At 45.3% G+C, this 16,144-nt stretch overlaps 1 protein-coding gene across 4 annotated transcripts in view; it reads left to right on the top strand.

Moving 5' to 3' along the window:
* The window catches only part of PRKCZ (protein kinase C zeta), a 90,585-nt gene that overhangs the window by 59,563 nt on the left and 14,878 nt on the right, over positions 1 to 16,144 (top strand). For all 4 annotated transcript variants that reach the window (XM_036999856.2, XM_073233028.1, XM_073233029.1 and 1 more), the window contains 2 exons: positions 969 to 1,021; positions 2,573 to 2,761. In XM_036999856.2, coding sequence (XP_036855751.1) covers positions 969 to 1,021; positions 2,573 to 2,761 — 242 coding nt within the window. The remainder of the gene's footprint in view (positions 1 to 968; positions 1,022 to 2,572; positions 2,762 to 16,144) is intronic.

Below are 16,144 nucleotides of genomic sequence, written 5' to 3' on the forward strand. Positions count from 1 at the left end.
TCCCCCGTCTGACTGTGAATCCCTTCTAGATCCCCTCTGCTCTCCAGCGGTCAATCCTGGCCAGCACAGCCGCCTCCCTCGGGCTGGGGTGCTGTCTGGGCCTTCCCTTGGCCCCAGGTGGGGTGGGTGGCCATCCCTGGCTGCCCCGTCTCCGTGAGTTGCTGCTGTGGGAGTCCAGGGTGGGCACTTCCCCTCTGTGCCAACTTCGGGATTTCTAGGAGGCATTTAGTGTGTGGCCAACACAGCCAGGCATCTCCCACAGTCGGCTGCTGTGCAGACTGATGACCCCCTACCCCGTGGGAAGGCCCTCTGGGTGGCCACTGTGCACACGGCACGCTGGTGTGCGGCTCTTGGTTTTCACGGGATTTTTTTTGGAGGGGTGGGAGAGGCTCTGTAATGCAAGGGAGCTTTCAGAGAGATCCTGAATACCAGTTGGGCCTAGGCCCAGCTCTGAGCTTGCAAAGCCTACGAGCTGTCACAAGGGTGTGGGAAAGCCGCAGCAGGCTTGATAAGTGTGAGTTCCATTCCCTGGGAGCCGCGAAGTGAGACTGTGGAGCATGAAGCAGTATAGCGCCTAATACAAGAGACCCCAACAAATGAGGGCCCACCCGTCCATCCATCTGTCCATCCACATACTCTACGAGCAAAGACTGGAAGGCTAGACACCAAAACCTTATGACTAGTCGCTCCTCAGTGAATCACTGGGGAAACCTGTCACAAATGCGGATTCCCAGGCCCCACCCGCATATCTCGGGCTGCAGGTCTGGGTGGGGCCCAGGGAGCTGCATTTCCTTAGGACTCACATTGAGTTGCATCTGGCCACTCCATGCATTCACCCTGAGCAGAGCCCTGCTGGCCTGGGCCGCCACATGTCTGCAGAGCAGTGAAGGTCCCTGGGAGTCTCGGTGCCCAGGGCCACATCCCTGACAACACATGTAACGCCCTTGTTTTCTTTTTCTCTCCACTAGTTGATTATATTTCTTCAACCCGAAAACATGACAGCATTAAAGATGATTCTGAGGTGAGTGTATCAGATGGCTCAGTGGCATTTCCAGTGTCCTTTTAAGAAGTTTATTAGCTCATTTCTGGGGCAGTTATGGAAATTTAAATATGAACTAGACATATTTGGGAGCTATCGCTCATCTTAAAGGAGGGCATAGTCTTGTGGACATGGCGATGCATTTAGGGAGAAAGTCCCATGGAGTCTTTCATATCCTCAGCCCAAAAGTAATCTGAACGGCTAGGTGAGCATACAGACCGTTAGCCCTGCCAGACCTCAGAGGCGAGGGTACGGTGCTTGTACAATTCTTACAGCGATGCAGAATGGGGCGGCATGTGGCTGTTGCTGGCTGACTGCGCGCAGGCAGCAGGCCTGGTCTCAGCCAGGGCGGGAGACCTTTGTGACCTCAGGATCCTCTTCTGTCAAGTTGGGATAATGATGGCAGTGTTTTGTGACGGTGAACAGAGAGCGTGTGAGCACCTGGAGCCATGCTCGGCTCATGGACGCTTTCCTCGGTTCACATCCTCGGTGTGGCTGTGCACATCAGTACAGGGAGCTCACGCCACCACCATGTGTACTTTGAGGAAAGGCGAGCTGACAGTTCCCGGGCTCCAGTCACCTGATTAGACCCCCTGGAGCCAGCCCCCCTCCTTAGGAGGATGAAGGGATTCCCAGAAGTCGCTCATTGACATAGAAAAGATGCCTTTACCCTTTTCCTACTCAGGAGACTCCAAGGGTTTGAGGGGCTCTGTGCCAGAGCAGGCATGCGGGCTGGATGAGTACATCTGGTCCTCCTGGCCTGGCGAGCCCTCTGCTGCCCTTTGCGTTCCTCCTCCAGATTTGGGCCAAGAGGTGCGGTTGGGCCTCATGTCTCTGGCCAGCTCTGGGTGACAGACGAGGCACCATCAGACTGGGCCTGTGAATGAGGAGCAGGATCCCACAGCTGCTGTCCGCAGCCCCCGTGCATGGACAGTGCCACCTCGCAGAGCGACCCGCGGACACTGCCCTTGGGCTTCCGGGTTTCTCTGCTTGGCCATTCTGTGTCTGGAATGAGTCCGGAGCACTTAGTTACCCCCACAAGTACCCCTGCATCAAATAGTCTGCAGGAGGGAAGAGCTGCTGTGTTTCTTTCTCTTCATTACGTATTTCTGATAATGCACGCTCTGGGCTTGTGCGGGTGTTCGCGGACATCACCTGGTTATGCTTGATGCCCGCCCCCCGCCAACGCACAGCCCCAGTGGCCCCAGGGTGTGGGCTCTGGTCAGTCATCAGGCCACCTGGGAGGCAGACCCCTGGCCTCCCTCGTTGCTCACGGAAGGGTCACTCACCTGCGGCCGGTGGCCTGGGCCCCGATCTGCAGAAACCTGTCTTTGGGCTTCCAGCACCTTGCTTCAACAGCTGCCCCATCTCCAGCCCGCGGTTGCTCCTCCTCACTAGTGGGGGTCTGGAATGGGCGTCAGGACACAGGATCAGGACCTGTGGTGGAGCAGGACTCTGAACTCGGGGGCTCACTGGCCGGCGTCGGGATTGGCGCAGATGGCATGTAATTCTCCGGACCTTGTCCCCTCCCAGGACCTCAAGCCAGTCATTGATGGGATGGATGGAATCAAAATATCTCAGGGGCTCGGGCTGCAGGACTTCGACCTGATCAGGGTCATCGGGCGTGGGAGCTACGCCAAGGTCCTCCTGGTGCGGCTGAAGAAGAACGACCAGGTCTACGCCATGAAGGTGGTGAAGAAGGAGCTGGTGCACGACGACGAGGTGGGCCCAGGTCCCTGGCTGGCACCTGCCTTCTGGCTTCTGGCGCTCTTCTATTTATTTACTTATTCTATGTTATTTTTTATTACGGTATTATTGATATACAATGTTATAAAGGTTCCACATGAGCAACTTTGTGGTTGCAACATTCACCCATATTGAGTCCCCGCCAAACACCCCATTGCAGTCACTGTCCATCAGCGTAGTAAGATGCCACAGAGTCACTGCTTGCCTTCCTCGTGACTCCCCCACACCGTGTGTGCCAATTGGAATACCCCCCCAATCCCTTTCTCCCTCCCTCCCCACTCACCCTCCATCACCCCTCCCGTTTGGTAACCGCTAGTCCCTTCCTGGAGTCTGAGTCTGCTGCTGTTTTGTTCCTTCATTTTTGCTTTGTTCTTATGCTCCACAAATGAGAGAAATCATTTGGTATTTGTCTTCCTCTGTCTGGCTTATTTCACTGAGCATAATACCCTCCAGCTCCATCCATGTTGTTGCAAATGGTAGGATTTGTTTCTTTCTTATGGCTGAATAATATTCCATCGTGTGTATGTACCACATCTTCTTTATCCATTCATCTACTGATGGACACGTAGGTTGCTTCCATTTCTTGGCTATTGTAAATAGTGCTGCAATAAACAGGGTTGCATATGTCTTTATGAATCTGGGATCTTGTTTTCTTTGGGTAAAGTCCTGGGAGTGGAATTCCTGCATCAAATGGTGTTTCTATTTTTCGTTTTTTTAAGGAAAACCTCCATACTGCTTTTCACAGTAGTTGAACTAATTTACATTCCCACCAGCAGTGTCGGAGGGTTCCCCTTTCTCTGCATCTCACCAGCATTTGTTGTTTCTTGTCTTTTGGGTGTTGGCCATCTTAACTGGTGTGAGGTGGTATCTCACTGTGCTTTTAATTTGCATTTCCCTGATAATTAGCGATGTGCAGCATCTTTTCATGTGCCTGCTGGCCATCTGAATTTCTTTGGAGAAGTGTCTGTTCAGCTCCTCTGCCCATTTTTTAATTGGGTTATTTGTTTTTTGGTGTTGAGGCATGTGAGTTCTTGATATATTTTGGATGTTAACCCCTTATCGGATCTGTCATTTACAGATATATTCTCCCACACTGTAGGATGCCTTTTTGTTCTGTTGATGGTGTCCTTTGCCATACAGAAGCTTTTTAGTTTGATGTAGTCCCATGTGTTCATTTTTGCTTTTGTTTCCCTTGCCTGAGGAGATGTGTTCAGGAAAAAGTTGCTCATGTTTATGTCCAAGAGATTTTTGCCTATGTTTTCTTCTGAGAGTTTTATGGTTTCATGACTTACATTCAGGTCTGTGATCTATTTTGAGTTTACTTTTGTGTATGGAGTTAGACAGTGATCCAGTTTCATTCTCTTGCATGTAGCTGTCCGGTTTTGCCAACACCAGCTGTTGAAGAGGCTGTCATTTCCCCAGAGTATGTCCATGAATCATTTATCCTTTATACTAATTGACCGTATATGTTTGGGTTTATATCTGGGGTCTCTAGTCTGTTCCATTGGTCTGTGGCTCTGTTCTTGTGCCAGTACCAAATTGTCTTGATTACTGTGGCTTTGTAGTAGAGCTTGAAGTTGGGGAGCGTAATGCCCCCTGCTTTATTCCTCCTTCTCACAATTGCTTTGGGTGTTCAGGGTATTTTGTGCTTCCGTATGAATTTTAGAACTATTTGTTCTAGTTCCTTGAAGAATGCTGTTGGTATTTTGATAGGGATTGCATTGAATCAGTAGATTGCTTTAGACAGGATAGCCATTGTGACAATATTAATTCGTCCTACCCATGAGCATGGGATGTGTTTCCATTTATTGGTGTCTTTTTAAATTTCTCTCATGAGTGTCTTGTAGTTTTCAGAGTATAGGTCTTTCACCTCCTTACTTAGGTTGATTCCTAGGACCTTTATTCTTTTTGATGCAATTGTAAATGGAATTTCTTTCCTGATTTCTCTCTTTTCTAGTTTATATTTAGTATATAGGAATGCCACAGATTTCTGTGTATTAATTTTGCATCTTGCAACTTTGCTGAATTCAGTTATTCTTGTAGTTTTGGAGTGGATTCTTTAGGGTTTTTTATGTACAACCTGATGTCATCTGCAAACAGTGACAGTTTAACTTCTTCCTTGCCAATCTGGATGCCTTTAATTTCTTTGTGTTCTCTGACTGCTGTGGCCGGGACCTCCAGTACTGTGTTGAATAAAAGTGGGGGGAGTGGGCATCCCTGTCTTGTTCCTGATCTCAGAGGAAAAGCTTTCAGCTTTTTGCTGTTAAGTATGATGTTGGCTGTGGGCTTGTCATATATGGCCTTTATTCTGTTGAGGTACTTGCCATCTATACCCATTTTGTTGAGAGTTTTTATCATGAATGGATGATGAATTTTGTCAAATGCTTTTTCAGCATCTATGGAGATGATCATGTGATTTTTTCCTTTTTGTTGATGTGATGTATAATGTTGATGGATTTTTCGATATTGTACCATCCTTGCATCCCTGGAAAAATCCTACTTGGTCATGATGAATGATCTTTTTGATGTATTTTTTAATTTGGTTTGCTAATATTTTGCTGAGAATTTTTGCATCTATGTTCATCAGGGATATTGGTCTGTAATTTTCTTTTTTTGTGGTGTCTTTGCCTGGTTTTGGTATTAGAGTGATGCTGGCCTCATGGAATGAGTTAGGAAGTTTTCCCTTCTTTTCTACATTTTTGGAAAACTTTAAGGAGGATGGGTATTAGGTCTTCTCTAAGTGTTTGATAAAATTCGGTGGTGAAGCCATCTGGACAGGCATTTTGTTCTTAGGTAATTTTTTTGATTACCAAGTCAATTTCCTTGCTGGTTATTGGTCTATTCAGATTTTCTGTTTCTTGCTGGGTCAGTCTTAGAAGGTTTTATTTTTCTAGAAAGTTATCCATTTCTTCTAGGTTATCCAGTTTGTTAGCATGTAATTTTTCATGGTATTCTCTAATAATTCTTTGTATTTCTGTGGTGTCTATAGTGATTTTTCCTTTTTCATTTCCGAATCTTTTTATATGTGTTAGTCTATTTTCTCAAGGAGCCAGCTTCTGTTTCATTGATTCAATTGTTTTATTCTCAATTTTATTTATTTCTGCTCTGATCTTTATTATGTCCCTCCTACTACTGACTTTGGGCCTCATTTATCCTTTTTCTGGTTTCATTAATTGTGAGTTTAGACAGTTCATTTGGGATTGTTCTTCTCTCCTGAGCTGGGCCTGTATTGCAGTCTCCTTCCCTCTTAGCACGGCCTTTGCTGTGTCCCACAGAGTTTGCAGTGTTGAGTTGTTTATTTGTCTCCATATATTCCTTGATTTCTGTTTTTCTTTAGTCATTGATCCATTGATTATTTAGGAGCATGTTGTTAAGCCTCCATGTGTTTGTGAGCCTTTTTGTTTTCTTTGTAGAATTTATTTCTACTTTTATACCTTTGTGGTCTGAAAAATTGGTTGGTAGAATTTCAATATTTTGGAATTTACTGAGGCTCTTTTTGTGAGCTAGTATGTGGTCTATTCTGGAGAATGTTCCATGTGCACTTGAGAAGAATGTGTATCCTGTTGCTTTTGGATGTAGAGTTCTATAGATGTCTGTTAGGTCCATCTGCTCTAATATGTTGTTCAGTGCCTCTGTGTCCTTACTTATTTTCTGCCCGGTGGATCTGTCCTTTGGGGTGAGTGGTGTGTTGAAGTCTCCTAGAATGAATGCATTGCAGTCTAAATCCCCCTTTAATTCTGTTAGTATTTGTTTAACATATGCTGGTGCTCCTGTGTTGGGTGCATAGATATTTATAATGGTTATGTCCTCTTGTTGGACTGAGCCCTTTATCATTATATGTCCTTCTTTATCTCTTGTGACTTTCTTTGTTTTGAAGTCTATTTTGTCCAACTACTGCAACTCCTTCTTTTTTCTCCCTATTATTTGCGTGAAATATCTTTTTCCATCCCTTCACTTTTAGTCTGTGCATGTCTTTGGATTTGAAGTGCGTCTCTTGTAGGCAGCATATAGATGGGTCTTGTTTTTTATTCATTCTGTAATTCTGTGTCCTTTGTTTGGTGCATTCAGACCATTTACATTTAGGTGATTATCAATAGATATGTACTTATTGTCATTGTCAGCTTTAGATTTGTGGTTATCAAAGGTTCAAGGGCAGCTTCTTTACTATCTAACAGTCTAATTTAACTCACTTATTACTCTATTTCAAACACAAACTAAAGGTTCTTTTTTATCTTTTCCTCCCTTCTTTTTCTTCCTTTTCCACTGTTTATATATTAGGTGTCATATTCTGTACTCTTTGTGTATCCCTTGACTGACTTTGTGAGTAGTTGACTTAATTTTGCATTTCCTTGTTAATTAACTGTTTACTTCCTTTACTGTGGTTTTATTTTCTCTGGTGACAGCTCTGTAGCTTTAGGAGCACTTCCATCTGTAGCACTCCTTCCAAAATACACTGTAGAGACAGTTTGTGGGAGGTAAATGCCCTCAAATTTTGCTTATATGGAAATTATTCACTGTCTGCTTCAAATTTAAGTGATAATCTTGCCAGGTAGAGTATTCTTGGCTCGAAGCCCTTCTGTTTCATTGCATTAAATATATCTTTCCAGCAGGATTCAAGATGGTGGCATGAGAGGTGAGACAGAGAATTCCTCCCAAAACCACATATAGTGTGGAAATGTACTTAATACAACTAGCCCTAAAAGAGCAACAGGAAAGAAGGCTGCACGAGATTGCATACAGACCTCACAGAGGAGACCTCACGGAACAGGGTAACACAGCACAGCCTTGATCCAGCGGGACCGGAGCCCTTCCCCCACCCCAGCTCACCTGCAGGACGAAGAGAAATGGAGCAGGGAGGGGTGGAGCCTGCGACTGCTGAACACCCAGCCCTGAGGTCTGCTTTGGAGCACAGACCTACACCGTGTGGTGCCCTGGAGGCTGGTGGGGCCGGAGAGCTGGGACAGGCGGAGCGCCTGAGAGACTGGGATTCCAGCTGTTTGTGGAGGACGGGGATCCACATCCAGCTGCTCTGGGACAAAGGGAAGACGGGCGGTCTGAGACGCTTCCTGGCAGCAAGAGGGCTGCTCAAGGGGCAGGGTTTGCACGGAGCTTGCTGCACAGGAGAAGGGAGAGGTGGACAAGGTTGTCTGGGCACGCTCTGCCCAGCAGGTTGGGAACTTTGAGGCGCTCCATCCCCGTGGCTGCCGCCTCAGCTCTGAGGGCCCCACTGTGACACGCAGCCTGCTGCACCTCCCTCCTGGCCTGCCGGCACCTGCTCGCAAACCAGCAGTCACTGTGCTGGCGTCAGGCCAGCCAGAGGGAGGCCCCGCCCACCACAGCTGGAGACGCAAAGCATAGAGGCTCACACCTGGTTGCTCGGCCTACCGGCTGTGACACTGGAGATGGCACCTCAGCCGGGAATCAGGAAACAGCTCTTTCCTCCCCCCAGGCACCAGCGCTTCTCCCCTGCGACCCCCAACCTCACTCTAGGGGCTGAGCAGCTCCAGAGACTGGAGCTTCTGGGCACTAGAGGGCACCCCATAGAATTATGAAACGTCAAAAGAACCTGGTTCAGACCAAAATCTCACAAACCCCAGTAAAAGGGACAAATGAAACTGAACTCACCAATCTTCCTGAAAGAGAGTTTAAAATAAAAATGATAAACATGCTCATGGAGATACAGAAAAATATTCAAGAACTCAGGGACGAATTTAAGACAGAGATTCAATCATTAAGAAATTCCATATCTGAAATGAAACATACAATGGAGGGATTTAAAAGTGGATTAGATGTCGTAGAAGTGACGGTCAATGGAACACAAGTTAGAGAAGAGGAATAAAAAGAAGCTGAGCCACAGAGAGAAAAAAGGATCTCTAAAAATGAAAGAATATTGAGAGAACTGTGTGAGCAATCCAAATGGAACAATATCCACATTATAGGGGTACCAGAAGAAGAAGAGAGAGAAAAAGGGATAGAAAGTGTCTTTGAGGAGGTGATTGCTGAAAACTTCCCCAATCTGGGGAAGGAGATAGTCTCTCAGGCCATGGAGGTGCACAGATCTCCCAACACAAGGGACCCAAGGAAGACAACACCAAGACATAATAATTGGCAAAAATCAATGATAAAGACAGTCTTTTAAAAGCAGCTAGAGAGAGAAAGAAGACCACATACAAAGGAAAACCCATCAGGATATCATCAAATTTCTCACCAGCAACCTTGCAGGCCAGAAAGGAGTGGAATGATATGTTTAATGCAATGAAGTAGAAGGGCCACGAACCAAGAATATTCTACCCGGCAAGGGTATCACTTAAATTTGAAGGTGGGATTAAACAATTTTCAGATAAGGAAAAGCTGAGAGAATTTATCTCCAACAAACAATCTCTACAGTGCATTTTGGAGGGACTGGTATAGATGGAAGTATTCCTAAGGCTAAATAGATGTCACCAGGGGAAATAAAACCACAGCAAAGTAGAGCAGTTAATTACTAAGCAGATGCAAAATCAAATCAACTACCTGCAAAGTCAATCAAGGGATAGACAAAGAGTACAGAATATGATACCTAACATATAAAGAATGGAGAAGGAAGAAAAAAGGGGGGGGGACTTTAGGTGGTGTTTGTAATAGCATACTAAGTGAGTTAAATTAGACTGTTAGATAGTAAGGGAATTACCCTTGAACCTTTGGTAACCATGAATGTAAAGCCTGCAGTGGCAGTAAGTACATACCTATTGATAATCACCCTAAATGTAAATGGTCTGAATGCATCAATCAAAAGATGTAGAGTCACTGAATGGATGAAAAACAAAGTCTGTCTGTGCACTGCCTACAAGAAACTCACTTCAAACCCAAAGAGATACACAGACTGAAAGTAAAAGGGATGGAAAAAGATTTCATGCAACTAATAGGGAGAAAAAAGCAGGTGTTGCAGTACTTGTATCAGACAAATGAGACTTCAAAACAAAGAAAGTAACAAGAGACAAAGAAGAATTTTGCATAATAATAAAGGGGTCAATCCAACAAGAGGATATAACCATTATAAATATCTATGCATTCAACACAGGATCACCTACATATGTGAAACAAATACTAACAGAATTAAAGGGGGAAATAGACTACAATGCATTCATTTAGGAAACTTCACACACCACTCACTCCAAAGGACAGATCAACCAGACAGAAAATAAGAAGACTGAAATTGTACTAACCAGCTTCTCAGATCACAAAGGTATGAAATTAGAAAGAAAATACAGAAAGAAAACAAAAAAGCCCACAAACACATGGAGGCTTCACAACATGCTCCTAAGTAACCAATGGATCAATGACCAAAGAAATACAGAGACAAGCAATATATGGAGACAAATGACAACAATAATTCAACACTGCAAAATCTGTGAGTTGCAGTGAAGGCCGTGCTAAGAGGGAAGTATATTGCAATACAGGCCTACCTCAGGAAAGAACAACAATCTCATATGAACAGTCTAAACTCACAATTAATGAAACTAGAAAAAGAAGAACAAATGAGGCCCAAAGTGTAGAAAGCAGGACATAATAAAGATTAGAGCAGAAATAAATAAAATTGAGAAGAATAAAACAGTAGAAAGAATCAGTGAAAGCAAGAGCTGGTTCTTTGAGAAAGTAAACAGAATAGATAAACCCCTACCCAGACTTATCAATAAAAAAAGAGTCTACACACATAAACAGAATCAAAAATGAAAAAGGAAGAATCACTATGGACACCACAGAAATACAAAGAATTATGAGAAAATACTATGAAAAATTATGTCGTAACAAACTGGATAACCTAGAAGAAATGGACAGCTTTCTAGAAAAATACAGCCTTTCAAGGCTGACCACGGAAGAAACAGAAAATCTGAACAGACCAATTACCAGCAAGGAAATTTAATTGGTAATCAAAAAACTACCCAAGAAGAAAATGCCTGGACCAGATGGTTTCACTGCTGAATTTTCTCAAACATTTAGTGAAGACCTAATACCCATCCTCCTTAAAGTTTTCCAAAAAATAGAAGAGGAGGGACCACTCCCAAACTCTTTCTACGAGGCCAACATCAATCACTCTAATACCAAAACCAGGCAGAGACACCACAAAAAAAGAAAATTACCAACCAATATCCCTGATGAACACAGACGCAAAAATACTCAACAATATATTAGCAAACCAAATTCAAAAATACATCAGAAAGATCATCATGATCAAGTGGAATTCATCCCAGGGATGCAAGGATGGTACAACATTCAAAAATCCATCAACATCATCCACCACATCAACAAAAAGAAGGACAAAAACCACACGATCATCTCCATGGATGCTGAAAAAGCATTTGAAAAATTCAATGTCTATTCATGATAAAATCTCTCAACAAAATGGGTATAGAAGGCAAGTACCTCAACATAATAAAGGCCATATATGACAAACCCAGAGCCAACATCATACTTAACAGTGAGAAGCTGAAAGTTTTCCTCTAAGATCGGGAACAAGACAGGGATGCCCACTCTCCCCACTGTTATTCAACATAGTTCTGGAGGTCCTAGCCACGGCAATCAGACAAAACAAAGAAATACAAGGCATGCAGATTGGTAAGGAAGAAGTCAAACTGTCCCTGTTTGCAGATGACATGATACTGTACATAAAAAACCCTAAGGAATCCACTCCAGAACTACTGGATCTAATATCTGAATTAAGCAAAGTTGTGGGATACAAAATTAATACACAGAAATGTGTTGCATTTCTATACACTAACAATGAACTAGCAGAAAGAGAAATCAGGAAAACAATTCCATTCACAATTGCATCAAAAGGAATAAAATACCTAGGAATAAACCTAACCAAGGAAGTGAAAGACCTATACACTGAAGACTACAAGACACTCATGAGAGAAATTTAAAAAGATACCAATAAATGGAAACACATCCCATGCTCATGATTACGCTCCCTGACTTCAAGCTCTACTACAAAGCCACGGTAATCAAGACAATTTGATAATGGCACAAGAACAGACCCATAGACCAATGGAACAGATTAGACAGCCCAGATATAAACCCAAGCATATATGGTCAATTAATATATGATAATGGAGCCATGGATATACAATGGGGAAATGACAGCCTCTTGAACAGCTGGTGTTGGCAAAACTGGCAGCTACATGTAAGAGAATGAAACTGGATTATTGTCTATCCCCATACACCAACATAAACTCAAAATGGATGGAAGACCTGAATGTTAATTCATGAAAAAACCATAAACTCTTAGAAAAAACATAGGCAAAACTCTCTTGGATATAAACATGAGCAACTTCTTCATGAACATATCTCCACGGGCAAGGGAAGTAAAAGCAAAAATGAACAAGTGGGTCTATATCAAACTAAAAAGGTTCTGTACAGCAAAGGACACCATCAGTAGAATAAAAAGACATCCTACAGTATGGGAGAATGTATTCATAAATTATGTTAAGGGGTTGACATCCAAATTGTATAAAGAGCTCACACACCTCAACAAACAAAAAGCAAATAAACCAATTAAAAAATGGGCAGAGGAGCTGAACAGACATTTCTCCAAAGAAGGTATTCGGATGGTCAACAGGCACATGAAAAGATGCTCCACATCCCTAATCGTCGGAGAAATGCAATTTAAAACCACAATGAGATATCACCTCACAACAGTTAGGATGGCCAACATCTAAAGGACAAACAACAACAAATGTTGGTGAGGATGTGGAGAAAGGGGAACCCTCCTACACTGCTGGTGGGAATGTAAGCTAGTTCAACCATTGTGGAAAGCAGTATGGAGGTTCCTCAAAAAACTAAAAATAGAAATACCATTTGACCCAAGAATTCCACTCCTAGGAATTTGCCCTACAAATGCAGCAGCCCAGTTTGAAAAAGACGTATGCACCCCTATGTTTATCGCTGCACTATTTACAATAGCCAAGAAATGGAAGCAACCTAAGTGTCCATCAGTAGATGAATGGATAAAGAAGAGATGGTGCATATACACGATGAAATACTGTTCAGCTGTAAAAAGAAAACAGATCCTACCATTTGCAACAACATGGATGGAGCTAGAGGGTATTGTGCTCAGTGAAATAAGCCAGATGGAGAAAGACAAGTACCAAATGATTTCACTCATCTGTGGAGCATAAGAACAAAGAAAACTGAAGGAGCAAAACAGCAGCAGAAGCACAGAACCCAAGAATGGACTAAAAGTTACCAAAGGAAAGGGACTGGGGAGGATGGGTGGGCAGGGAGGGATAAGGGGGAAATAGGGGCACCGTGATTGGTACATATAATGTAGTTGGGGATACACGGAGAAGGCAGTACAACACAGAGAAGACGAGTAGTGATTCTATAGCATCTACTTCGCTAATAGGCAGTGACTGTAATGGGGTATGTGTTGGGAACTTGATAATAGGGGGAGTCTAGTAACCATAATGTTCATTTAATTGTACATTAATGATAGAAAATAAAAATTAATAAATCAATAAATATGTCATGCCACTCCCTTTTGGCCTGTACAGTTTCAGCTGAGAAGTCTGATGATAGCCCAGTGGGTTTTCTGTTTTAGGTTATCTTTTTTCTCTCTCTCGCTGCTTTTAATACTCTGTCCTTGTTATTGATATTTGCTATTTTAATTATCATATGTCTTGGTGTTGTCCTCCCCTGGTCTCATGCGTTGTGAGATCTCTGCACCTCCATGGCTTGAGAGACTCTTTCCTTCCCCAGATAGGGGACGTTTTCCGCAATTATTTCCTCAAAGACACTTTCTATCCCTTTTTCTCTCTTCTTCTGGTTCCCCTATAATGTGAATATTGTTCTGTTTGGATTGGTCACATAGTCATCTCAATATTCTTTCATTCCAAAAGATCATTTTCCTCTCTGTGCCTCAGCTTCTTTGTAGTCCTATTCAGTAATTTCTATCCCATTTACCGTCTCCTCTACCTCATCTAATCTGCTTTTAAATCCCTCCATTGTATACTTCATTTCTGATACTGTATTTTTCAAAGTTTCTCTTTCTTAACGTCCTCCCTTTGGCCTTGAATATCTTTCTGTAGCTCCATGAGCATGTTTATGATTTTAATTTTGAAATCTTTATCAGGAAGTTTGGTGATTTCAGCCTCACTCAGCCCTCTTTCTGGTGTTTGGTTTGTACCAGGTTCTCCTGGCGTCTCGCGTCCCTAATGGTTGCTATGGAATGGTAACTGGCAGCCTTTGGGTGCTCTTTTATTTCAATGGAAGTAAAATGCCAATGATGCAATGTGTCACTTTAACCACGTTCAAGAATGTGTCTCCGTGGCATTCGGGCCGGTCACCTCTGTCCTGGTGCAGGATGTCTTGGTCTTGGGGAAGCCCCCTCCCTGAGCGCCCCCCGCCCCCACGTGTCTGCCTTCGGTCTGAGGACTTCCTGGTCTGCATGCTTCGCGTAAATGATGTCATGACACATGTAGCCTCTTGTGTCCAGCTTCTTCGCTCTGTATGTTCTCAGGGTCCATCCACGGCGTATATCAGAAATTGGTTCCTTTTCGTGGCTAACATTCCACCTGGGACTGAACCACGTCTGGTTTACCTGTTTATCTGCTGATGGAGATTTGAGTTTTTCCCTCTTTTGGCTGTTGTGACCAACGCTGCTCTGAACGTTCACATACAGGTGTCTTAGTCTGTTTTCATTGCCCCGGTCCCGGGGCCATTGTTTTGTGGGGAGCCGCCTTGCTGTTCCTCAGCAGCTGCACCGTCCGCCTGCCCCGCAGCAGCGCTCGCCGGTCCTGATCTCCGTGCATCCTTTCCAGGGCTGTTTCCTGGTTCAGGATCGTTCCTGCCCCAGTGGGTTTGAAGCTGCGTCTCGTTGTGGTCTGACTTGCGCCCCCTACTGACTCATGTTGGTGAGCGCTTCCCGTGGACTTCTTGGCTCCCTGTCCTTTTGGTCATTGTCTTTCCCACCAGAGTGCAGGTTTTGTCTCTTAGAAGCAGAGAAAAGTCTGATACACAGACAGCAGTAATGCTGTAACTGATATGCTGCTGTTAGCATGTGGGGCAACTTGGTGGCATGGAGCCAGGGCATCACAGGAGTGCCCCCATGCCCTCTGCTGGCCCAGGCTCATGGTTTCAGAGCAGCGCTGGGGCTGAACTGGAGGTTTTACCTGCGCTTCCACTGGGGAGCGTTTCTGCAGTGGGCAGCCTGCCTGCCTGACCCCCCCAGCCCTGAGTGGTGAGCTACAAGTGAGTGGTGGTGTCCGTGCCTCACAAGTGAGGAAACTTAGGCTCTGAGGGGTGAGGTGCCCTGCTCGTGTCCTCACGGCTGCTCAGGTGGTTCCAAGCCCCATTTGAGCACCCCAGGCGGCCAGAAGGTTAATGAACGTGTGAGATCAGTTCGTGGAGCTCTGGCGAGGCAGTTAGGAGAGTCACTGCTCTGTGTCATCCTGGCCTCTGCACATCATCCACTGCAGGCCAGCGTGCAGATGTGGGGCTTCTGGGAGGTCCCTCGGGAAGAACGTGACGAAGAGTGGGCCTGTGGTGCGCAGCACTGGTGTCCCGTGGCCGTGTGTCAGGCGATAGCGGCTCTGTGGGCTGGACAGTACCCCAGGAAAGATGTGCCCCTGGGCCCTGTGGCTGTCAGGTCGGCCTTTGGAGTGTAGCAGGGAGGAAGGGGGCTGCTACGGCCCTGTAAGCTTGGCTCCTCTGGCGGGGTCAGCGGTGCTCTGCAGCCTACCAGAGTCATTGGCCTGAGCACCTAAGTGACTGGGTGTCTTTGGGGACAGATGGCTGGTCTGGCCAAGAGCTGTGTGTCAGGCCTGCTCTGCAGTGCACGATGCAGGCAGCCCTCATGTGCACAGGTCTGGAGAAGAAAGTCCAGGCGTTTGGACAGGGACACGTGGGTCTGATGCTCTTGCACCCACAGGGTGTCCTGGGTGGGGGTGCTGAGGACGGCGCCCCAGGAGGACAAACTCTGCATGGTCTTTGGCCCATTGAAGGAGGCTTCCTGAGAATTTGCTGGTTCACTTCCAGAATTTGGGGGAGGCAGCACCACTTCTGACACACCCCTTTCCCTTTCCCACCCCGGGGTGAGAGGGTTGACCTGGGAGTGTGTGGGGACCTCATCCCGCCAGGCTCCCGAGGCTGGAACAGAACCACAGGTGCAGAAGCATCTCAATTCTGACGTCAGCTTGGCTTTGCAGCCCTTCCCCAGGTGCACCTGGGACTGGGAGGGAGACGGCCCTGGGGCAGGAGCTTTGCTCAGGAGACAGGTGTGGGGCCCAGGGCACAGGGACTCTGCTTAACCGTCACCCTCCGTGTCCTCGTGTCCTCGTGTCCTAAGCAGAGAAGATGATCCCAAGCTCACACCTACTATGG

This window comes from Manis javanica, chromosome 4 (genome assembly GCF_040802235.1).
Source record: "Manis javanica isolate MJ-LG chromosome 4, MJ_LKY, whole genome shotgun sequence".
Classification (NCBI taxonomy): domain Eukaryota; kingdom Metazoa; phylum Chordata; class Mammalia; order Pholidota; family Manidae; genus Manis; species Manis javanica.